Genomic DNA, 24,056 nt, shown 5'->3' with positions numbered 1-24,056 from the left:
TCTCCATTCACAAGCACCTTCATAGAAGTGGTTGAGACGCATTTCATGATACAATTAACAAAGTCATGTCTCAAACCAAGGCTACAAAGTGTATTTTCCAAAAACTTCCAGTCAAGGCGGTCATAAGCTTTCTCCATGTCCACTTTAATAGCCACGAAACCTTGCTTACCCGTTGTTGTTCTCATCGAATGTATTAGCTCCTGGGCAATTACAATGTTGTCACAACTCTGTCTCCCACTGATAAAGCTACATTGATTTTCCTCCACCAACTGCCCCATAAACCCCTTCAACCTGTTTGCAATTACTTTGCTTATAATTTTGAAACACACATTACATAGGGAAATGGGTCTAAAGTCCTTTAAAGAGGTCGGGTGATCGATCTTAGGTATCAAAACTATGCTGGTTTGGTTTATCTCCCTTATCTTTTCTGGGTTTTCAAACACGTGCTTGATAAGATCACACACCTTAGAGCCCACCACATTCCACTGGGACTGGAAAAAGTGTGGTTGTAGACCATCTGGCCCTGCTGCCTTAAAAGCCCCCATCTCAAAAGCTGCATTCTTGATCTCCACATCTGATATTCTCCTTTGAATAAAGTTTAACTGGTGCGCCTCCAGTTGTGGGAATTGAACTGGCCACGAAACAGTCTGCTCAATGTTTGGATCTGCCTTATATAGTTCTGTAAAGAAATTCAAAGCCATGTCTTTAATCTTGGCTTGGTCAGAGATCCAGTTGCCCTCATTGTCCTGCAGAGCTTCTATTCTATTCTTCTTCCTCCTCAACTTTGTAGTTGCATGAAAATATGATGTGTTCTTGTCACCCCACTTCAACCATTTGCACCGTGATTTCTGGTACCAGAGGAGCTCTTCTTGGGCTGTTACCTTGCTATAGTCTTGCCACAGTTCCTGTTCCAATCTAAATAGACCAGATCTTGCACTTGTTTGTCTATATCTGTCTATCCCTTCTAATCTTCTAATTAACTCTCTCTTTTTCTTCCCCAAACTCCCAACAACATTCCGGTTCCACTCACTTGCCTGCTCAGTGAAGCTTCTGTAGCCTTCAGTCCATGACTTTTCATTCCAAGCACTACTAACAATTTGAGGGAAGTCCTTTTCAAGACACCAAGCTGCCTGGTACATGAAGTTTTTATCCCTTTTTGTCCCCTGCGTAGCCGGACCGTCTGCGACCACAATTACTCTATGGTCGGACTTGAACTTGAGGTGATGGTAGGCTTTCGACTGTGGAAAATTCAATTCCCAATCAAGATTTCCAAAGACCCAATCCAGCCTTTCTTTAACATCATTTCGCTCCCAAGTAAAACGGTCCCCCACCACTGGAATTTTCAAGAGGTTGCAGTAGTTCACACAGCTCTGGAAAGAATTCATAACACTGTTTACTGGCATTCTTCCCCCTATTTTGTCTGATGGTTCGAGGAAAGCATTAAAATCACCCAAGACCATCCAGCTAGTCTCGATAAAATCCGAAATGTCCCGTAAAGATTGCCAGAGTTCTCGCCGTCTGTTAACATTTGGCTCCCCATACACAAAAGTCACGAGGAGTGATTTATTTGTTTTCAAATCAGAGATTCGACAATGTAAAAGTTGGGTTGTAGATCTTAGATATTCTACGTGACATTCATCCTCATTCCATAAAACCCAAATGCCTCCAGCATATCCCGTGGCTTCAACTCTAATCCAATTATTAAAACCCAGATTCCTTACTATTTTTTCAGCTCTCAAACCGCTGACACGCGTTTCTAACAGGCTCATGACCTTAATATCATACTTTCTCACAATCTCCTTTAGCATACGTGGGAAAGCTCTCTTAGCTACTCCACGACAGTTCCAAGACGAAATAATCATTGATAACAAACAGGAAGAAAAGTTTCAAAGTGTGATCACTTATCTGGTGGTTTTTCCTCCTTGCAGATTATGAGTCCTCCTTCTGCTTCCCACGTTTTCTCCTGCGTCGGCCTCGACATCTGATGTGATATCAACTCCTCATTATTTGTCGCCACTTCCATGTCCCCCTTCAACATTATTTCACCTGCAGAGCACTCTGGATTCGAGGGAGTTTGACTCTCATTTTTTCTTATTTGATCTCCTACTTGATTTATCTCCTGACTTTGGGTCTTTTTTATCTCTCCTTCGCTCTTCTTTCTATTCACCAGTTCTAGTGGATTCTCTGCAGACATACTGCCTGAGACTACAATATGGGCTCGCTGGCCCAATTTTTTCTTCCCATTATCCGCTTCAGCTTCGTTAGATCTGTCTTCTAATATAGGCTTCGCTATCTTCTTTAAATCCGACTGGGCCGGGCCTTTGCTTTTTTGGTTCTCTGGCTTTTTATTTTCTTTTCCTTTAGCCGGGGTCCACATCTTTTGCTCTGTGGCCTCACCTGATTTGAGTTTCCCTCCTGTACCTTTATTTTGCGTCGTCCTTTTATGATTCACACGCTTATCCTCCTGAATGACAAAAGCCCTTTTCTCAACCGTTGTGCTCCTTACTCCCTTAAACTCGTCAGAGTCTCTTTCGGGATTCTCCCTTTCCTCCTCTTCTAGGTCTGCTATAGCTTCGAAACGAGACTGGTTTTTCCTGTTAACCCCTCCCCCTTCTGACTTGAAGTAGTTTCCTTTCCCATCATACCTGTCCTTCTGAATTTCTTTTCTCGAAAACCGAGTTTTCATTGACCTTTGGACAAACATCCACGGTCCAAACTGATCCTCCTCGGCCGGTAACTTTGCCTCCGGCGATAATCTCGGTTTTGGAACCGAGGGAGAGGTTGTCGGAGATTGTGACTGTTGGTCTGCAGCTGTTTTCTTCCATGGACACGCTTCTTTCCTATGCCCATATCTCCCGCAGGCAAAACAAATTAAACCCAGCCCTTCGTATTCGACATTGAAGAGTGCAGAGGCAGAGATAATCCTGGGAATTAACTTTTTCTGAAGATCCAATTCCACACAAATCCTTGCGTATCTCCCCCGTTCCACTTTCACTTTCTCCGCGTCTGGGTTTGCCATAGTGTTCATGTCCACTTTGAGAGTCTTGCCAATCATATCTCCCAGTCTCCATATGAAGTTCTTGGTATAACACAACAATGGGATATTGGGGATGCGAACCCACGTTGCTACTCTTCCTAGTGAATTCTGGAATGGGTCGAAATAAGGTGACCACCTTTGGATAAGTATGGTGTGCTGTGCGATCACCCAGGGGCCCTCGAAAAGTACTCTTTTGTACTGGAGTCTCCAATTCTCCTCGCTTTTAAATCGCACAACATAGTAATTATTTGGTAAGTCTACCAACTCGAAGTCATTGAATTTCCAGACTCTTTCAAGCTGTTCTCTGAGTCTGTACAAGTTGAACCTAGCACCTAGCACCGTGATAATCAGAGAGTTATTCCACGGTTTGCACCAGTCATTATATTCCTCGTGTGAGATGGGGACCACTGGGTAAATTTTCATCAGCTTTTTCAACTCCTCAGAAGGTTCAGGGATACTCCACGATTGATCCAGCAAGTCAGAAATTAACAGGTCTTCGTCCATGCTAGAGCTTCCGTAAGCCACACCATTGTACTCAGTACCTTTGAAACCCAGTAGCAAATCTCTGTAAGAAGGTTGGTTATTCTGTGTCTTCACCTGAGGTGAGGAGGGTGGTTCATTATTTGCTTCTCCCCTCTCCTCACAATCCTCCACATCCAGCATTTGGTCAGACATCAACGCGTCTTCTTTTATCTCTTTTTTAGACTTCTTTGCACGTCCAGCATGTTCGGTGATCTCCACTGGCCTATCTGGCGGTGTTTTACGGCCACCAGGTTCTTCCATCGGAGAGCAGTAAGAAAGCAAGAAAAGTAAGGCACGGCTTCCAAGAGAGAGAGAATTCTTATCAATAGAAAACCATGGTTTATTGACAAACACTCCTAAGGGGCACCGCTTTGACGGTTAGACCCCACGGGTTTTGATTTTTTTTTCTCTTCCCCGTTTTTGTCGGATTCATTCCAATACTTCCATCACCTTTTTTCCTCCTCACATATTCTTCTTCTTCTTCTTCTTTTACTAGCCCCCTCACATATTCACTATAATCTTGTAATTGATGTTGCTTATATATTTATTTTTTTAAAAAAATAATGGAACTTTTGGTTTTTAGATTTATTTTAGTTATCGATGTTTTTAATGATGTTTTTATTTTTAGCATAAAAATAATATAACAATTTTTTTGAAACAGATGAGCGTGCTACTTTCATCTTATGTTTGTTCTATTTTTATTTTAAGGGGCGTTTGGTATTAAGTAAAAATATTTTTAAAAAAATTTCACATAAATTGAAATAAAACTTTTTTTCATATATTTATTTTATGTATCGTAAAATTATTTTTAAAATTATAATTTAGTTTCTACCTAAATACCTCTTAAATAAAAAAAATTACACCTTATAAATTAGACTTTAGGAGGTGTTTGGATGAAACCAAACCATAGTTTGAATAATAGCTTTTAGAAAATAGATTTTGTGAAAAATTGATTCTGATAAAGTGAGAGTATTTGGATATTTATTATCAGAAACACTTTTTATATGTACAAATTACTAAAAATGGTATAAGTTAATATGATAATTAGATAAAAGATAGATTTTATAATATATTTCAATTTGAATAAATAAAATTGTTAATAATATATTTTTTATTAACATAATAAATAATATATAAGATAATGTAATTAATAAATAATTAATATGTGTATATATATATTTATAAAATATAAGATTAAATATGTTTACAGAAAAATAATTGAAGGATATTAAAATCATATTACTAGTGAGATTTATTCTAACAGGTACAATTATACTCTCTAATTTGAGCCTAAAACAGAATAGATTTACTTATTTTGAAATAATGATTTTAAGTCCAAAACTGTTATTTTTTTATTTTTCCCTCTGTTTGGCAGATTTGGGATCCAAATCATAGTTTTAAAGATTTGCCAAACAGGTCATAAAGCCAATTCGGTTACAGTAAAAGGGGCAAGCTGACAATAAACAATTGCTTCCATTTTGTCTTACACCCAGTAGCTGCTTTACAAGTTTAATGTCAGTAAAAATTAAGTAAATTGCCCTCCCATGTCATTTACCGCTCATTCGTCATTCCCCGTTTTGCATGGGAAGAAAATAAAAATTGCGCGACCTTTTCGTTTTTTTCTTTTTTCAAACATTAAAAAGAGCACAATCGTGAAATAAAGAACTGGTCGCCATAAGCATATCGCACGTATTTATTAGTCGTCCGATCTTAAATATAAAACTCATTTTAAATATGTTAAAAATATTAGTTAAGTTAATTATTTATAATAAATAGATATTGTCTTTCTCAAAATATTTCTCCTAAATCCTAATCTGAAATATCTAACATATATAACTATTATAAAGACAAACTTTAAAAAAAATAGATAAACATAAAATATATAGTGAATTAGAATCCTATATTCATAATGAGATTTAATATCAAAATAGCTTTTTTATTAAATACCACCTCCGGTCTTAATTATAAGAGCCAGCTGACTAATTTAAGGAGAGTAAGGAAGTAAGTTGAGTTAGTTATTTGTCCTAAATAGGTGTTGTCTTTCTTAAAATATCTTTGCTAGTCAAGTATATTGACTAGAACTATCATTATTAGAAAGGTTACTTTAAAAAATATATATAAATATAAGAGACAAAATAAATTGATATCTTATATTTAAGATAAAATAAAAATCAATTAGGGCCTTTAAGGACCGGAGGTAGTATTAAATACAAGAGGCGGTAATAAATTACTGCAAACTCTGCCTGTATATGAGATAAGAACTTGATATTAGACTGTGTTTCCCCTGACCAATCTATAGCAAAAACTCGAAGGGGGAAAAAAGCAAAAAGAAAACAGGCCCATCAAGTTAACAAAATGTGGAGAACACAGAGAAAACTACCATGTCAAAATCAATGTGATAACAAGCTTTTAAGACATAGAGTTTTAAGAGAACAAGTCATTAGCGGAAGGCAAGAATACAAAATATTACTTTGGACCTGTTTTGGTGATGTATATATTGTTTCTTGTACAGCTTGTTTGATCCTGTGATCATGTTACAGAGCCAGGAAGTGCAAAACACAAAAGAAACAATACCAGGCAGGGAAGCTGTATAAAGAAAAGAAGCTGGAAAATTCCATCATATTTATTTGGTGAATTTAGATCCAAGTTTCATTTGTTGTATAGTTTCATCCAATGCTCCCTTTTGGGTGTGCGGTACATTACCCTAATTACAACATATGATGGGAAACGATCAGCTATTAAATCTAAAGAGGTGCGACCGTAATTTATACGAACGATGCTTACTGGACTCGTAATCTAAAAGCATCGTACCCATCACAAGAAGCCGCATGCTCGATTCAGTGCAATAGTTAGGCGATCCACGCATACAGAGACGTCAAAGAAATAGATCTGAAATACACAGTGGCATAGCGATCATTCATGGATCGATTAAGGGAGAGAGAGGGAAGAGAAATCAATCGGAGTGGAAATAGGCGTTGTCAGCGGCAGAAGGGGGAAAGGCGGTAAAACCAAGGTAAGTGGAAAGAGAAAGGGCCAAACGGCGGAAAGGGAGGCAGAAGAGGAGGCGCAACACGGTGTCGCTGCTCAACCGCTCGGGATTGCAGGATATGTATTGACAGAGATTGGCTGAGACTTGGGCCACCCTCACCGCCGCTCCAGTACTCAACACCATCTCTTTCCTCTGCTCTCACCAACCTCCTGGCCTTCGTCGGAACGCGTCGTTTCTGAAATCCGATTAGCTCAATCAACCCAACGGATCCGCATTTGCGTTGCTGGGACAATAATATTTAATTATTTATTCAGTGTTCTTCGGTCAATTATTATTATTTTTATTATTATTACTATTTTTTTTGGTTGAACTTTAGTCATTTATTTAGATTTTTTGGGCCAACTACTTATTTACAATTATATGTTGGGACCGTATTGTTTAGCCTGTTATCAGAAAATGATAAATACGACTCTTACCGTCTCATGGGGGCAGGTGGATCCCATCATCCCATGCTTGATCAGGAGATTGCCAATGTTTTGGATGTTTCGTCCAATTGCTATATAATGATTACTAGGCTTTCCTCCCCCTCCCCCCCCCCCCCCAAAAAAAAAAAATCCCTTTCGATCCTTTAGGATATACTTTATTAAAATTGTCTTATTTGATTACAAAAAATAAATTCAGTTTTGATATTGACTTGTTAGCTTAATTCATTTCAAATAAACTTATCGTCATTCATATGTAAATGCTACCTCCGGTCCTAATTATAAGAGCCAGTTGACTAATTTGAAAAGATTAAAAAAATAAATTGAGTTAGTTATTTGTCCTAAATAGGTGTTATCTTTCCTAAAATATCTTTGCTAATCAAGTGTATTGACTAAAACTATAATTATTAGAAGAACTATCTTGGAAAAAATTGAGTAAATATGAGAGACAAAGTGGATTGGGGTCTTATATTTAAAACCAAAATAAAAATCAAATAGGATTTTATATTAAGGACTGGAAGTAATAGTAAAGGCTTGTGGGGTACTAAAATATAGGTAATCCCAATTCCCAAACAATTCTTAAGAAAAATGATACAAATATACATTCGAGTTTGTCTGCTTACAAAAATAAACAACTTATAGGGCCGGGCCCATATGGCTTATTCATCTGTCAGAAGCTTCAGCGTGAGACTGGCCATGGCAAGCACGTGCTAAGCAGATTCTGAATCTAACCTTCAAGTGCAAAATATATTCGAAACTGTCAGCTTGTAAAAATAGAGTAGTCGCAATCACAATCAGAAGGAAAGATCAGGGGTGCAAAGAACACAATCACAAGCTAAGTTAAAATCATATGTTTATCCACTCAAGACTTTGTAGTTATTAAAACATTAAAAGCCTCCTTTCTTTATCCCACATCACATATAACTGAAAAAGCATACTTATATTGCGGAGGATCATCCAAGAGATGAAGGCTATCAAGTTCCTAGGATGCAAGAAATCCTTTCCCTTCCAAATAAGAAACTACTTGTCCAGCCATGGCAGTAGGTAGTGGGCAAACTCCATCTATCTGTTTTATTTCTATCTGAAAAATGGGAAGACTAACGTCAGCATACAAATAGAAGAAACACATTATATACTGGTATAGGAATCTTAGAGGGCTCCATGAATAAGTACCTCACAGTTTTCGGGCGGTTCATAAGGATCATCAATACCAGTAAAGCCTACGAAAATAAAAAGCAACGCAGTTGAGTTCAGAAGCTAAGGCAATAAACTGAAAGTTTCTTCCCTCACTTATGAGAAAATTATGTGCCGGCATGACATATTGCGACCATCAAAATTTTAAAATATATAAGCTAATTAACTTTATATGCTGACTTTTTTATTCCTCATATTAAACCACAGCAGACAGTGCAGAACAAATTTCATATTCCAGGGGGAGGCGAGAGCTTCCTTTCCTTAATTTAAACTGCTTTCCTCTCCCAAACACCCTCCCGGCTGCGTATTTTCTTATTTCAGTGGGGTGGGGACAGTGGAAAGCTGCATGTAAAGCGCATAAAAATAGATTAGGAACACACACCTTTGATCTTTCCAGCACGAGCAAGCTTATAAAGTCCTTTTGGATCTCGCTCCTCACACAGTTCTAGAGGCATGTTCATGAAGACCTGCATATGTGGGTAAAAGGAGAATCCACCATCAAATATCAAACAAGCAAAACAAGTTATCAGCAAAAAGATAAGTTGTTCCAAGGAGAGATTTCTTCCTGAGCCATGCCTCAATAAAATTAGAATCAGTCATCATGGCACGACACATGTCACGATCTTTTCTATATGGAGATATCAGACTGGCAACACATATTAAACCAGCATCAGCAAAGAGCTTTGCTACTTCTCCTGAATTGGATAATTTGCTCATCAGAAAAACCAAGTAGGAAAGTATATAGCAACTAAAAAGTCTGGTTTGATAACTAAAGGGAAATTTGATACGTATCAATCATTTTAAAAACATTGAAATCACTCTTATATCTGCTCCTGAAACATAATGAATGAAAAAACCCATTCAAATTGATCATCAAACCCAAGCCACCTCATTTCCTCAGAAAATTTATATAAGCAAGCTTACCAGTTCTGCGTATATTTTCAGCACGTTCTTCTGGTTTAAAACCAAGATCTTTGTTTAATCCATGCCGAAGGTTATCTCCATCAAGGACATAAGACAACTTTCCCCTTGAGTGAAGTTCTCTGCTTAACGAGCAGGCTAATGTGCTTTTTCCTGTATAATTTTAGGTTTTTTTTTTTTGGGGGGGGGGGAGAAATCAGTACGACAATGATGGCCTAGGATTAAATAATTGTTGCGTGACAGTTACAGAATGACCAAGGCCTGTGGTTAAGAAGGAGAAAAAAAAAAAAAGGCGATCTCAATTTTATGAAGCAAGAAGAAACTGATGAAAATCATGAACATCACATGTCAGTAAATGCTTCCGATGGCGGCCTACAAAGGGAGAAGCATAGAAAATGTAGTATACAGTATGCTTGCTGTTCAAAATCAACATAAACAAGATCCGGTATTAAAAAAAAAATTCAAGCAATAATCAAGTTAGGCTAACAATATAAACCTGATCCACTGAGACCCGTAATCCACACAACACATCCTTTTTGGTTTAGTAGCTTCTGCCTGTCAAGCTTTTCTACTTGACATTCTTGCCAAAATATATTATTTGAATTGCCCAAAGTTGACATCGTAAACAGTTCCGCTAGCCCTGTTTATAAATATGAACCATTAATTGCAACCCAACAAATACTACATATTCAAAACATACTACTCGAACAGAGCTGCTGTAATAAAAGCTAAATAAAAACGCAAACCTGTGAGCAGTAACGCAGTATTTTTTTTTTTCCCCCCTTTCCACAACGAAAATGAAGAAAGTGAGAGTGCTGCTATGTTTTATATTAATATTATCCCTTTTTTAACAAAACACTAGGATGTGAGCGGAAGTATTTTGTCAGTCAACATATTGTAAACAATCTACGCAGGTGAAAGCTCGGAATCTCCACTTCACACATCCTTCATAGAATCAAATATCATTTATAATTCTCCAAGGGTCTGTGTCCCCGCAGTCCTTACAATGCGAAACTCCGCCCCTCTTTCCCCTTACCAATTGTAGAGACGGACTCACAGTTCTCAACATCACACAGGATTCCGGCCTGCCTGATATCTACATGCGGTTACATTGAGAAGAATATTCTCTCTTTCCAGCCTCACAAAAGGCCGAAAAGGTAACAAGATACGACAAATCGAATTATCGAAAATGAACTGGTCGACATAATTAATCGACCAAGTAACAAGCATCAACCCATAGCGTCATTATACCCAAGGCATGATCACGAAGGTTCAAAATGAACAATAGAAGGAAATGCAACTTCTATCAACCTCCGTATCCCAAATAAAACAAAGAACAAAACATTGAAACTCAAACCATCAAGCAAAATCGAGTTCAAAACCAGCATATGAAGAGAATGGGACTGAATACCTGGAGAAAAAAAAAAAATAGTGGCTGAGAGCCGAAGTAGATTGCGTGCGAAATTGATCAGAGATTTAGGAAACGAAGTTTAAGTACGCAAGTCGAAAACGCTGCGGGCCAGAGGGAAGGGAAAGGCGAAGACAAAGGCGGAGGAAGTGACGCATTACAATCTCAGATTTTTTTTAGGTAATCCCTCTTTCAAAGGACTCTGATTTGCCGTTTAGGTGAAATGAATGAACGAATGTGGACGCGCCCTTTCTTGTTTTCTTCCCGCGTTAAACAGAAGCTACGGTTATATATGGGAACGTGGGCGTTCTATTCCATGTCCTTTGTATTAGAACCATGCCAAAATTCTTACCTCTCGTATATATAGCCGTGAAAGTGAAACTGTATTTAATCCGTAGGTCCTTCCATCTTATTTATAATCAGCTTTTTGTAATTTTTATTTCTTATAATTTCATCTATTTTTAATTAGATAATTTCTTCACAAGGTCTTAAAAATTTTATCTGATTTTTGATAATTTTTTTGACCTACTTAAAAATCAAGTGATATTATAAGAATTTAATAATTTAATTACGGAACATTGATTAAAAACATGAGACCAAATCGAGGAAGGCGACGGTCTTACCTGTATATCTTTCATATATTGTCGTGCACCATTGTTTTGTGCTCAAATCTCGAAATTAAGAAATTCTTTGACCCAAGAAATTCGCACAAAAAAAAAAAAGAAGAAATAAATGTTCTGTTTTGGTCTTCAGCCATATCGATGGAATTGACCATTCGGGGAGAAATCCAGATACGAGCCACATGTAAAAATCAAAATGAATGGAAGTTATTCTACATCCATATCAAAGGGGGGAAATATCAAGAGAATTTACTTGGACACAAACAATGGGAACAAGAATAAGAAGTCTTGATGAGCTCCTAAGAGTCATTGACTTGGATATCTTTGTTGAGGGACCTCAAATTCCTCCACAGATACTTCCCGCTGGCCATGTCCACCAATACCCAGAGTCCGTTTCCAATCATCTGAAACATTCGCCTCACACGATTTAGGGCACTGATCCGTTTCATAACGGGGGGGAAAAAGTTAGCTCCAGATAGAATTGAAGAGTGGCCCTACCTTTCTGAAATTAAGATGTTTGGTTTTGGAGGGAGACTGATCGCCGGAGGAAGAAGTCTCGAGTTCGGAGGAGAAACGCAGAGTCGTCCAGGCGAGGTATCCGGCTAGTAAAGCGGAGAAGAAAACCAACATGAACCTGAGAGGGCACATACTTGGGGATGCGAAAGAAGCAAGAATATGACCCGAGAGTGGGAGCTTATCTCTGTTTTAACAGCGAAACGAGAGATTGAGGGAGAAGGTTGGATTGCGATTGCTTGGAGAAGCAGTTATGTATAACTTACATATATGGTCGAGAAGAGAGGCAAAAGCGTGTCATAGGCATAAATGAGTTTTACCATTTCATCGAAGGCTTCTATATGACTTTCCCGACTTCCATCCACTCCTTCTTACTCATTCTAACTTCTCGCCTGTGATGCACACTTTGAACTCGTGGAAATGGATAGTTCACAGAGTAATTTTATATTCTTTAATATATACATATACCACATCATACCAATGGAGATTATCTTGGGGGAAAAGAGGAGCGTAAAATCAGACATGGAACAAAAATATTTAATTTATTATGGTGCCTTCCCCGGACCAAGTCAGCAGATTTTGCTGAGTAGGAGGATGATGAGTTAGGATGGATGGAAATGGAACAAAGGAAGCCATTGAACACCTCAGGCTCTGCTTTGCTGATTTGTTCCGTGTTTCTACTTTGACTCCGCCATCTACTTCTAACCTGCCTCTTTTTGTTCCACACAAAAATATGAATATTATCCTTCTTTAGTTTTTAATATAAGACTTAATTGTTGAGTTAATATTGATTGTAAATATAAAACATTGATACTCCTCAATTATAATCAGGTAAGAGAAGGAGAGAGGATATTAAGGAAGATGATTATGGTGTTTTAGAAAAAACATATCATATTTTTTATAATTAATTAACTTATCTAACTTTATTAATCTAATCAAATTTTATTAAGAACCGGAAGAGTATTTAATAATATTTCTAGTTTAGAAAGGTAAGAATTAGCTAGGAGTTTGCTTTTGATTCTAAATATGAACTGATATATGGATTTTATTTTTAAATTAATTTTACTAATTTTTAATTTTTGAAAAATTTTATTTAGATCACATTAAAGAGTAATATATACTAATCCCTCTTCAAATAATTGGTCGCTTTGCTATCGTACATTCAATTGCATCCCCGTCTGAAGACCAGGTTTGAGCCAGAGTTGATCAGGAGTCAGGATTCTCCTACTGAGGTCAGTCCAAACCTAAAAAAAAAAAAAAAAAACCGTAATAAAATAACGACCATAAAAATTTTTTCTACAAACTAGAATCTTCAATTTAGTATTCTAGTTTTTTTCTTTTTTGCTTCATTCAGAATAATCTATACTACCTCCGATCCTAATTATAAGAGCCAGTTAACTAATTTGATAAAATTAAGGAAGTAAGTTGAGTTAGTTATTTGTTCTAAACAGATGTTGTTTTTCTTAAAATATCCTTGCTAATCAAGTGTATTAACTAAAACTATAATTATTAGAAGGACTATCTTAAAAAAAATTAAATAAATATGAAAGACAGAGTGGATTGTAGTATTATATTTAGAACCAAAATAAAAATCAAACAGGATCTTATATTAAAGACCAGAACTAGTATCATTTGTGCAGAATTCGACTTGTTTAGCGGAATTGGCAGCGCAACTAATGAAGCTCTAAGAGCTCGTCGAAATGCTAAACCAAAGATCTATAGTTGCCCAGGGGATCGATTTTTACAAATTAATTTTGACCATTACATTGTTCCATGAACACTTCCACTCATCATTTTTAGAGAAATTAAAGGCATATTATCATCTTGACAGTTACACATTCTCGCTTGTATCACACGACCACATTTTGTCACGAGATTCAGAGCTTTAGCAAAGGACTACTTTAATTTTTAAGAAAACCGATTCTACAAACAAAGGAAAGATAATTTATATTCAAAGAATTAATTAAAGCGTTTCTAGAACTAAGTTATTGACGTACTAAAAAAAATGGAGTTGTTTCTTCATCCTTTGCAATAACAGTTCGCAATTTATCACAATCTTTTGTAATTCAGAGATTTCCTGCATAATAAACTTGAAATTTGGAATCAATATAATTAAAGAAGCATGCGATGGAATCACTCAATCCACAGGCATCAAATATCTTTTCGATTAGGCGTCCTATGTTATCTCCAAGGTAAAATGACTGAAGTACCATGAAACCGTTACACAAAATGATCCTATCATCTCCCCCTCCCCCTGAAACCACCGCGGCCACCGCCCCTTGGGGGACCACCTCTCCCACCCCTTGGGCCACCTCTTCCGCGGCCTCCTCCACGACCACCTCTGCCTCCGCCACGGCCTCCTCCTCTAGCAGCTTGTGGCTGTCCCCTGCGACAAAAAAACCAGGCAATCATGTTTACTTGATGACCTTAACAGCTTTACAACCTCTAGAGACAAAAAATGTGCTGAGGATCAATCCCAGCATCCCCACACCAGATCAATATATATAAACAATGGGGCAAACTATATCGTATGGCAGGATGAAGAGATTTCACAGAAGTAAATACACTTAATGAATAGTATGAAGCACTTGATGGAACTTCTGATAAGGGCTACATAAGTGGAAATGTAAAAGAACAACTTGATCGTCTCAACATAGCCTACAGGTTTCTTTTGGCTTAAATGAATATTCAGATGAGTGTTTTCCCAAAAAAACCAACAGCTAGAGCCAGGAATAAAAGATAGATAAATCAAAAAGGAATATTAAGCGGCACGGATCAACCCAACTCTATCTCCATTCTCCACATAAATCTCTGGGCTGAAATAAATCCCTTACAGATCAAGAAGAGAAAAGATGCCGCTTGGTATAGGCTTATATCCCATCACGTGGTTACCAGACAAAATTTCACCGTAAGACATCAGCAAATGTATGTATGGCTATTGAATAAATGACACCAAATGGTATTGTCGAAATAAGACATACTTGAACAAATAATACAACATAACTCAGATTTGCATGCTTGAACAATTATTTAAAATTGAAGATCACGTCACCATAAATTGCCCACATTGACATGCTATTTTTAAGCGGTGAGGTGTGTAGAGAACATACTTTGGTTGTGGAAGAAATCTCGCAAGAGGCAACAGTTTCCTCGGGTCAATATAAAACTTATCACCAGCTGAGTAAGAAGTAGCAACAATTCCTTCCATCATTTTAACTGAAAAGTACTGCAATTGTGCAATTGAAAAGGAAAATCACAGCCAGCTTCTATATAAGACAAAATCAGAAGGTATCGACCAACTGGAATACAAATGAGAACTCACAGATTCATTAATGGGGCCAAATATTTCATCAACTTTACCAATTTGAGTCATGTTCTTCAGATATATAGGGGCATTGAAGTAAGGAATTTTCTCATTTGTAAGTTTTGTGACCGCATCTCCTTCACATGCATGCATAAAGGTTGAGACCTCTGCACACGTCAAGGAGCATCTTCAATATGCATATCAATCATTTGTTCTAAATAAAAACAGAAAAGGCAATAAAGAAATGACGTAAAATTTGAGATAACAAAACGCAGGACACTGAAGAACTTTCCCCCTACAAGCCAGACATAAACATTTGAATCGTTAACCCAGAAAATTGCTGTTTCCATTTTCCAACTGAATCTTGAAAAACAACGTATTCGTTTATTGCACCATCACACTCCGAAACAAAAAAATTAAGCCATCAAGCGCATGAAGAGCGAGTGACATTTTTTTCAGTCTTACAAGACTTAGGTTGAAAACCCAAAAGCGAGAGGGGGAAGGTATAAACATAAAAACCTCCCAGCTCCTGAATGAAAAGGCAACAAACCTACGACTTCAGTAGGTGGGCCTTCGTCGCGGAAGCCACCGCCGCCCCTGCCACCACCAAAACGACCACCTCTCCCACGGCCACCGTCACGACCCCCTCTAAATCCTCCGCCACGACCGCCTCTCGGGGGCCTCATTGTTAGTGTTCAGCAATGTGACACCCGCCTTCTTCACCAACGATGGCTGGCTGGCGACTGGCGAGGCAACGTTTATAGGTATACTTCGACGCCCTTGCGGTGGTTTAGGGTTTAAGGATAGTCCTCAAATCAGAGTTGGGTTATGCTCAAATTTGGACCCAATGATTGACCTGAATTGAGCCTGGGCTGCTATTAGAATTGGACCCCCCCCCTCTGGGCTTTATCTCTTCCTATTGGGACTATAATAAAACCCTACACTGGCTCTTTAACAACCGGATGTCAGCCGTCCGGAGGACTACCCCCGCTCAATGCAGCCATAATTTTGCTTTGTTTATCCACCTCTCCTGCCATTTTTGGTTGCAAGAAGTGTAAACTGTAAATACATTTACAATTTTTTTTAAATTTGTAATTTAAAATTATTTGTTTGGTTGTAAGAACATTTAACTAGGCGTTGATCAGTGTATTAATCAATTTAATAGATCTTTCATATTTTAAAATATATTTGTTGTCAGGTCTAATCATCAAGATAGATATTTGTGTACACAATATTATCTTTCACGTGATGAATTATTCACGAGCCATTTCTTATATGCTACCTCCGGTTTTAAATATAGAAGCTAGTTGACCAATTTAAATAGATTAAAAAAACAAGTTAAGTTAGTTCTTTATAATAAATAGGTATTATCTTTCTTAAAATATCTTTACTAATTAAGTATATTAGCTAGAATTATTATTATTAGAAAAACTATCTTTAAAAAAATACATAAATATGTGAGATAAAATAGATTGGGATCTTATATTTAGAACCAAAATAAAAATCAAATAAGATCTTATATTAAGGACCGCAAATAGTATTGTACAATACAAAAACATCTGCTCTTTTCGTTTTTGTGGTGGGCAAAACCTATGATCATTCTATTAAAAAAAATCCTCTCAGTGCTGAGAGTAAACTTCTCATTTCTCCTGAGTATAAAAACTAATTAAAAATTAAATTTAGTTTTAAACATAACACCTTAATTCACTGTCTTTTAAATTTATAATATTTTTTAAAAAATATTTCTTATTGATTATAAGAAATCTTCTCTAGAGTAGTTTAGATTAGTTTCCATGCTCATAGTTGAAAAAATAATTAAGAAAAATCAACTCACATTTTTTATGAAACTCACATTTGTTACTTTTTTATACTAACAAAAGGAGGTGGCATAACAAATACTGTCTGCCTGCCAGAAGCCCAAAACAAAATCACCATATCCCGGCCGTACCAGCTTAATACATGCCATTTGATATCTCCATATCCGAGAATCAAGATTTTACCCTATTACTACTGTTCCAAATTCAGACAGGTCATATAACATCAATTAATTAAATTCTGGGCTCGTGGCTCGTGGCTCGTGCAGCTCTTTGGAAGATTTGAAAGCACTACAGACATATTCGCAAATTGTTTGGAGCGCATGTGTGAAGTGAAAAACATTGACAAAATGGCCATGCCTCCTATCAAATGAAAAATAAACTCAAAATTATTCTCCTACTGGCTGGGCTTGGTTGGGGGTATACCAGCTCTCTCCTCTCACTCTTGTCCCCGTTTCTTCGTTCCTATTTTACACTTGCCAGAATTTTACATGGGAGACCAGGAGCTTTCCTTCACCATTCCAATTCACAATCATCGAAACCCTCTCATCTCAATTTTGACTCATTTGTCATTTACATGCCAAGTACACACCCTGGCAGCTAACAAACAGTCCGCCCGTAACATATTGAGGCTATATAGAGATTCTTGGTCCATTTTTCCTGCAAAATCCAACACAACAACAGTTAATGCTTTCCTTTAGCTTGAACTTGGGTTAAGGGAAAATCTTCGAGCAGGCAATGGAAGCAGCTGCTGTTTTGGGTATTTACTTTGCATATCCTTCTTGAGGTTGGACTGATATTTTACCCACAAACTAAACACCAGTCACCAGAACCTCAATTATGATAATGTTATCAATTGAAAAACAAGGGGATTCAGGACGGAAAAAAAATATTATCACCCACTAAAACAGTTGCGTGTCAGAAGAGTTTAATTATAAACCCACCACCTAATCCATCAAAAGGATGGTAAAAATTGTAAATACCTTCACATGGGTGCTAGGGAAGGCAGAGGTACGCAGAGTCTCTTGAGTTTCATCGAGCAATTTGCGTTTTGGTATGCTAAGAATGAAGGCTGCCTGATCAGCAGTAGCAGCCATAGATGTTATCCGGAAACCATTCTCCCATCGCCGATGAATACCTTCACTTGGGTACAAGTAGTCAAGCTCCACAACCTTGCATCATTAAATTGGAAAAGCAGGGCAATAAAATGTCATCAAGTATGTTCTATCCATAGGTTCACTAAATTGAAAATGACTCGTGCATTGGCCGAAAATTGAAGTTAAATACGATTAGACACCTGATCAGAATACCCTGCATTCCTGGACATAACAACACCCCATCGACTGCCAGCAGTGGTCATGGAGGTAACATGGAATCCTTCTTTCCACTTCTTATTGATCCATTTGAAAGGAAATGATTCACTTACTTTGTAGGACTGCTGGGTGTACGGAGTTCCTAGAATATAAAGACACTACCATAAGTCGATGAAGAAGCAATCCAAAAAAGACTCAGAACCATGCGTTGGTGGTGAAGTAACAATGACAAGTAAATTGGTGAGGTTTAAAGCAATTTATACTAGACGAATCTATAAAAGTGATGTAAACAAGGGAGTGGCCCTGTCCACTCATCAGACATTACTCAAAATTTTCATTATGCAGATAATCTTAATAATCATAAATGCTTAAACCTTTGGACATAACAACCAAGGAACTCCCATTTGTTGCACCAGCTATAGAACTAATATAGTAATTTTTCTCCCATTGCTCCATAATCCAATCCTGAGAAAATGTAAACACCATCAATATCAGTCATTCCAGTCACGCTGATTGCTCAAATGTAAATGGGAAAAAAAAAAATTAAAAATCAGAAACATCCACCTTATGCAAAAAGACTGGTGATAACTCATAGACCTGAGAGGAGAAACCCGTTCCTGCATCCATGGTTAGGGCCCAAAGATTTGATGAGGAGGCAACACAGCTGATATATAATCCATCCTCATTACCCTTGTCTACATGCTGTCGAAGCCTACTGTCTGATACATTATAGTGATATCTACAACAAAAAAATGGCCAAGCAAATGAAACCCGATTTCCAGGCAAATCAGCTAATGCATCATATAGACAGTCAATTTAGATACATTCCTCATAGGAGCTCGTAATTCATTAGTAATTGCACAGAATCATTGCTTTGTGTAAGACTTAAAAAGTGAACAGCATCATATTATAATTGCGATACTATTTAAGTCAGACATAGAAAATATAATTTAATTTATACATGTTTGCTTATATGCCATAAAAAATATAATCAGTATGTGTGACAGAACCTTACAAGAGTCTGCAAAGAAATTTCAGAAGATATCAGTCTCAATGTTCCCTTCACGATTATTCTCAGAAAACTTGCATGAGATGATTTAGTAAACTTTGTTGAAACAATTAGTAATGTTATACTTGTATTTCATAGCGAATATCTTTATCTATAGTAAGAGAAGGGACTGGTCAACTATACAATATAAATTATTCCCTGAATTTACAAGTTGTTGTTATATATTTTGCCTTGGACGTTCAATAAATGGTAAGTTCTAGATTTCGTATCCAATGACGAGGTGAAAGTTACAATATCAGGTATTGCAGGATGGCGATTGAGACTCGTAGAGGCAAAAAATGGGGTTGCAACATGCGTCAACAAATGGCCGATTCTAACTATAGCTTCATTTGTAAGAAAGACAAGTTTCCACATTTCAGGAGATGCCTACCACCAATATTTCTGACATACTATCTATCACCACATTTCAAGCCACAGGAAAGACACAAGCTGACTATCTAGGTAGTAAATTACAAAATCTAGTAGATTAGTACTTCCACAAACTTGCCTTAAGTTCTGGACTCGCAAAAGTACCACTCAATCTAGCAATAACACTCACCACAGTCCAGTGTTACCCCATCAGAATGAGATAATTTCATGCTCATCATATGGCATGGAAAAATATTAATAAGAACAGACAAATTGAGGACACAAACATCACCTCTGCTTCATGGGACGCCGTGCGTTATACACTGATATCCACTGAGTAGCAGGATTCCCCAATCGCACTTTCTTCTTTGGCAGCTCATCTTCTTCAAGATTTATAAGCATTCTGGCCCTCTTTTGTCCAGCCTATTCAGCAAAAGCTAGATTTATTATGTACAACCCAATAAATGATCATATGTAATGAATCAGCACAAGCAAAAAAAAAAAAAAAAAGCATATAATCGCAACCACCTTCAAGGCTCCATCAATTCTGATTGGTCTCAATTGAGAAGATGGTTCAATCAAGCTATCAAATAATGATATAAGCTTCGAATAGTTGGGCTCCTCATCAAATTTCATGTTAGTAACAGCTTCAAGGAACTGCTTGAAAGGAGGAGGACAAAGGTAGCACATCAACTCTGGAGAAGTGCCCATCTTTTTCTTACAAACAAGAAAACTTTTATTGTCACCCTGTATATTGAGAAAAAGAATGTAAGCAAAAATTATTCAAAATGAAACTTCTTAGAATTGATATATAAATTTAAATTATTAAACACACCTGATAACCCTGCCAAGGTAACCTCCCTTTTATAAGAAATATTAAAGTATATGCCAAGGACTCAAGATCGTCCCTCCTACTTCCAGTCCTACCTAAATGTGCATGTACACTGGCATATCTTATGGTTCCCCTGACAAAGAATGATGAAGAATGCATATTAACAACAATATGACAGCAAACAACATCTTAACAATTAACATCAACAGATTGACAAACCTAAACACGTCAGGCCTTTGATCATATTCAACATGTTGACCAGATGTGTCCTTCCATTTAGATGCTGAAGGCAGCACAAGGTTCAGACATTGATATATGGTGTAAAATTATCAAATAGCAAAAGCTTAAGTCACTAAAGAAAGTCGATGACAAAGAGCTTCGAAGAACATCATACCCAAACCAAGATCAATAAGATATAACTTCTTCTCATCAGCTGTTCCAGGTTGACCAAGTAAAAAGTTCTCTGGTTTAACATCTCCATGCACAAACCTTGTTTGATGACATGAGAAATTCATTAACAATGACCGGTCATATCCATGGCAAAATAACTGGGAATAGACGGCATGACGAGAATTTCTATAATAATTAAAAAAACATCAAGATGATTTACCCTTTCATATGGAGCTTCTCAAGAATTGATATTGCCTCTACTGCAATGCATGCAGCCATACTAGGTGACATCCTGCCCAAATGCTAAAGTGTTAACTAGGCAAAGACGGGAACATTTTAAATAGAATGCAACCAGCAATTAGGGAAGATATCAAATCTTACGACTGGCCAAGAGAATTCCATACATCCCAAAGACTGGGCCCAAGCATGTCCATGACCTGTAGTATTAGAAATACCGTTAATGTAATAAATCAAGACAAAAAATGCCGATATGAGTAACTCTAAATCATCTCACCAGTATATAGAAATCTCCTTGGCGACCCTTGTAATGAACCCAGGGAATGCCATAGCAACCATTCAGAGTACTTGCAAATGCCAAGAAATCACGTGCAAGAATGAGTTTTAAAAAACAAAAAAACAAAAGAAAACAAATGTTTGTTGATAAAACTGTTCAGAAACATCCGATAGATTACTTACTTGTAAACCTGCCACTCGTAAGGAGGCCCATAATTGCAGCCTTTACTGTTTCTGTGTTCAAACTTCAACGCAACCTGCCAATTTTTTTTTATTTTTAAATGATGAAGTAGGATAAACACATTATATATTTAATTAAACTCTGGAAAGAGAGATTAAACTTCTAACTCATACCTCAATTGCATCAGGACCTGTCCGGTCAGATCCGCCACTCACCCTTCTGCCAACATAGACTTGGCCAAAACCACCCTTACCCAACTTCGTTTCTATCTTATATAAAGGAGAACTACCAACTTGTACCTGAAACAGAGAGCAAGAAACCATCTTATTAGGTGACAGACTACATCAATTGAATGCTATGAATGACAACCATCTAGATAGTTCCAAAAAAATCCAGCTAATAGTATCCAAGTTGTGAGTTGAAACTGTTAAACTAGCAAAGCCATTAACTTGGGGATACCGTTTCAGGAACAGGTGTTGTGCATGCCTCCTCTTCAGCTCCTACCACCTTGTCAGCACTTCCACCCCCCATCAAAATATTATTATTGGCTGCTGCCTCTTCACGATTAAGAACAGGTTCAGGGGCTCCAAGTGCAGCAGGCTCAGGAATAAGATCAACCAATCTACCTCCTCGGCCCCTACCAGCTGCAGTTCGTCTTGTGGGTACTGCTGGTGATGTTCCTTTCGCTACACCTGGGGCATTCCCACCTCTTCCTCTTCCACCTCCAACTCTCCTTCTGGTCTTGTTTGGAGCAGTTGGTGCGCAGTTCTCTTCAATAGGTTGTGGGGCAGGCTGAAGATCACCAAGCCGCTTTGATCTCCTAGCTCCACTTCTCAACTCTGGCATCCTCTCCCCATTCAAATCATAGCCAACTTAAGTCGCTCTGAAAATTTCAACAATCTCCTGCAGTTTACAAAAACAAAAATCAAAAGGCCAATAAGTGCAGCGCCTACATTGAGCAAGCTTTCAGGCTACAAGAGTTGCGCACTCAAGAATAATTTGTAAAACCGCCACTGAGGAATCATCGTACTTCAAAAGGGGGTTGGGGGAATATAAATTGAGGCAGCCGGAGTTTTCCTCTCAAGACAACATAAAAGGGAGTAGCGTGCTCAAAAAGCAGTATATGCCAAGAAAAGGTGCTACTTTCAACAAATATACTCCACAACCAAACGGCAAAAGGAATGTGCTTTGCATATAAAGAAATCTGATCTTTATGCATTTCAAACTTAACAAAATACTTATATCATCCTTTGTCGGTCGGGAGGTTAGAATATAAATCGCAAATGAGAAAATCATGTTAAAAACTGCAGTTATCAGCCCAATATTTCATCTTTATGACTTCGAGACTGCAAAGTTGTTCCAATGTTTCCAACTGTTAGCAAAAGAACGCCAAACAAAAAGATATTTTGGAAACAGATTGAACGCCTGATGAGAAAAAATTATATATTCCACCCGATCATTGACATCTTTCAGAAAAGAACTGCACACAAAAAAGGGCAACCCGCGACTAAAGATGAACAAAAACTTAGAAGAAAAAAAAGCACGAAAAACAGAGAGAGCAACAGACATATAATACTAACGGATCGACTCCATTAGCTGCAAAAACAAGATGATCGGACGCAGAAATGGACGAAGGCGGTTCGAATAAAAAGAGGAGAGATCAAAGCCGGATCCAGGGTCATGAGTGAGGAAAAGAAAGACGCAAACGTGAGAGAAGCATTATCAGGAGGAAAAGCTTTATCCTTTGGCAAGTGCAGTTATAGGTAAAGCTGCGTGGAATTTAGGGTAGAGGAGATGGAAACTCACAAGAGTTTAATAGGTGGCGATAGGGGATTAGCTTTTTGTTGCTTTGTCTTTGTGGAAACGTTTGTATTAAGATGAGAGAAGAATGCGATAATGGTGAGTTTAATCGCTGGATGATCCTTCTTCCGTCCCACTACTGTGTTGGTCTTTTCCCCCGATGGTTGTGTATCGTAAAACCTGCTTTTGTGTTTTTCATTTATAGGGCATGCAAATGTGGCTTCCTCTTAACCATAAAGATAACGGGAATAAAAATCATTTATGTAAAATATCTCTTCCTTTTATTTCATTTTATTTATTTTATTAATAATTTATAGTTTTTTTTCCCTCGGATTTCATTGTGTTTGAATTGAATATCAATTTATCGATCTCTCTACTTTTTTTTTTCGCCTTGATCTATCTATTACTGCACAAAATATTAACTGAGCATGGGTTTCGAAATTTAAAAAACAATGTTTGGCAAAAAAATAATAAATTTGAAAATATTACGCTTAGGTATTGGTTTTTTTTTTTTTGACATGCTTGGATATTGGTTAATCGTTGTATCTTTTCACTTGTTAATGTGGAGTCGGTAACTTTGTTGCGTCTTAATTTTACATTTCAATCTTATGTCTTAGCAATAAGAATATAAGTGGTTGAACCTTTTTTAAATCTAAAATTTTATATTTAGCCGTAAAATACAAGGGAAAAACATAATGGACACAACTAGTTGATACATTTCTCCAAATTTGAACTTGTATTTTTTTTTTTTTACAAGGTGAGGCTACTGTCACATCAACTAATAGCTTGTTGATAACTTCTCATCT

The 24,056-nt window shown here is 37.3% G+C and overlaps 4 protein-coding genes and 1 long non-coding RNA gene across 7 annotated transcripts; all 5 read right to left on the bottom strand.

The window, feature by feature from the left end:
* Nucleotides 1-5,949: 5,949 nt before the first annotated feature.
* Nucleotides 5,950-6,840, bottom strand: LOC114719885 (uncharacterized). Its single transcript, XR_003737940.1, has 2 exons — nt 6,344-6,840; nt 5,950-6,263 (listed from the first exon to the last, which is right to left on the bottom strand). It is a non-coding gene; the product is annotated as an uncharacterized LOC114719885 (long non-coding RNA).
* A 711-nt stretch (nt 6,841-7,551) lies between these two features.
* On the bottom strand, nt 7,552-11,496 carry LOC114719852 (adenylyl-sulfate kinase 3-like). Its single transcript, XM_028905410.1, has 8 exons — nt 11,427-11,496; nt 9,642-9,785; nt 9,149-9,298; nt 8,801-8,919; nt 8,607-8,691; nt 8,204-8,250; nt 7,969-8,111; nt 7,552-7,762 (listed from the first exon to the last, which is right to left on the bottom strand). The coding sequence occupies exons 2-7, from the start codon at nt 9,763-9,765 to the stop codon at nt 8,013-8,015; spliced, it is 624 nt and encodes a 207-aa protein (XP_028761243.1). The 5' UTR covers nt 9,766-9,785; nt 11,427-11,496; the 3' UTR covers nt 7,552-7,762; nt 7,969-8,012.
* Nucleotides 11,160-12,046, bottom strand: LOC114719853 (uncharacterized). Its single transcript, XM_028905411.1, has 3 exons — nt 11,953-12,046; nt 11,672-11,873; nt 11,160-11,577 (listed from the first exon to the last, which is right to left on the bottom strand). The coding sequence occupies exons 1-3, from the start codon at nt 11,991-11,993 to the stop codon at nt 11,473-11,475; spliced, it is 348 nt and encodes a 115-aa protein (XP_028761244.1). The 5' UTR covers nt 11,994-12,046; the 3' UTR covers nt 11,160-11,472.
* Nucleotides 12,047-13,711: 1,665 nt separating this feature from the next.
* On the bottom strand, nt 13,712-15,691 carry LOC114719882 (putative H/ACA ribonucleoprotein complex subunit 1-like protein 1). Its single transcript, XM_028905449.1, has 4 exons — nt 15,541-15,691; nt 15,009-15,157; nt 14,797-14,912; nt 13,712-14,072 (listed from the first exon to the last, which is right to left on the bottom strand). Exons 1-4 carry the CDS (start codon nt 15,674-15,676, stop codon nt 13,925-13,927), a joined length of 549 nt encoding a protein of 182 aa, XP_028761282.1. The 5' UTR covers nt 15,677-15,691; the 3' UTR covers nt 13,712-13,924.
* A 1,227-nt stretch (nt 15,692-16,918) lies between these two features.
* Nucleotides 16,919-23,398, bottom strand: LOC114719861 (casein kinase 1-like protein HD16). 3 transcript variants are annotated; one of them, XM_028905423.1, is made up of 17 exons: nt 23,031-23,398; nt 21,910-22,353; nt 21,624-21,749; nt 21,453-21,526; nt 21,271-21,340; nt 21,138-21,193; nt 20,977-21,048; nt 20,761-20,855; nt 20,586-20,649; nt 20,370-20,499; nt 20,063-20,281; nt 19,827-19,957; nt 18,682-18,856; nt 18,492-18,582; nt 18,102-18,259; nt 17,788-17,976; nt 16,919-17,464 (listed from the first exon to the last, which is right to left on the bottom strand). In XM_028905423.1, the coding sequence occupies exons 2-17, from the start codon at nt 22,294-22,296 to the stop codon at nt 17,405-17,407; spliced, it is 2,097 nt and encodes a 698-aa protein (XP_028761256.1). In that variant the 5' UTR covers nt 22,297-22,353; nt 23,031-23,398; the 3' UTR covers nt 16,919-17,404. The 3 variants fall into 3 exon arrangements, with proteins under 3 accessions (XP_028761256.1, XP_028761255.1, XP_028761257.1); XM_028905422.1 differs by having other exon boundaries at nt 23,018-23,397; XM_028905424.1 differs by having other exon boundaries at nt 23,257-23,397.
* Between the last annotated feature and the right edge of the window lie 658 nt (nt 23,399-24,056).

This window comes from Neltuma alba, unplaced genomic scaffold (genome assembly GCF_004799145.2).
Source record: "Neltuma alba isolate B1F8T4 unplaced genomic scaffold, ASM479914v2 tig00011956_pilon, whole genome shotgun sequence".
Classification (NCBI taxonomy): domain Eukaryota; kingdom Viridiplantae; phylum Streptophyta; class Magnoliopsida; order Fabales; family Fabaceae; genus Neltuma; species Neltuma alba.
This window is presented reverse-complemented; position numbering and strand designations above follow the sequence as displayed.

What these genes read in the sequence shown, in the direction of transcription:
- LOC114719852 (XM_028905410.1), bottom strand. Translation starts at nt 9,765, where the DNA reads ATGTCAACTTTGGGCAATTCAAATAATATATTTTGGCAAGAATGTCAA. An exon ending in TACGGGTCTCAGTGGATCAG is followed by an intron (nt 9,299 to 9,641) that starts GTTTATATTGTT and finishes AAAATTATACAG; the next exon opens with GAAAAAGCACATTAGCCTGC. An exon ending in TCGTGCTGGAAAGATCAAAG is followed by an intron (nt 8,251 to 8,606) that starts GTGTGTGTTCCT and finishes TTATTTTCGTAG; the next exon opens with GCTTTACTGGTATTGATGAT.
- LOC114719853 (XM_028905411.1), bottom strand. Translation starts at nt 11,993, where the DNA reads ATGCCTATGACACGCTTTTGCCTCTCTTCTCGACCATATAT. An exon ending in CTCTCTTCTCGACCATATAT is followed by an intron (nt 11,874 to 11,952) that starts GTAAGTTATACA and finishes CTGTTAAAACAG; the next exon opens with AGATAAGCTCCCACTCTCGG. An exon ending in AACATCTTAATTTCAGAAAG is followed by an intron (nt 11,578 to 11,671) that starts GTAGGGCCACTC and finishes CGAATGTTTCAG; the next exon opens with ATGATTGGAAACGGACTCTG.
- LOC114719882 (XM_028905449.1), bottom strand. Translation starts at nt 15,676, where the DNA reads ATGAGGCCCCCGAGAGGCGGTCGTGGCGGAGGATTTAGAGGGGGTCGT. An exon ending in CCCACCTACTGAAGTCGTAG is followed by an intron (nt 15,158 to 15,540) that starts GTTTGTTGCCTT and finishes TGACGTGTGCAG; the next exon opens with AGGTCTCAACCTTTATGCAT. An exon ending in AGATTTCTTCCACAACCAAA is followed by an intron (nt 14,073 to 14,796) that starts GTATGTTCTCTA and finishes TTTTTGTCGCAG; the next exon opens with GGGACAGCCACAAGCTGCTA.
- LOC114719861 (XM_028905423.1), bottom strand. Translation starts at nt 22,296, where the DNA reads ATGCCAGAGTTGAGAAGTGGAGCTAGGAGATCAAAGCGGCTTGGTGAT. An exon ending in TACCTTGGCAGGGTTATCAG is followed by an intron (nt 20,282 to 20,369) that starts GTGTGTTTAATA and finishes CTCAATATACAG; the next exon opens with GGTGACAATAAAAGTTTTCT. An exon ending in CTTGGTTGTTATGTCCAAAG is followed by an intron (nt 18,260 to 18,491) that starts GTTTAAGCATTT and finishes TTTATATTCTAG; the next exon opens with GAACTCCGTACACCCAGCAG.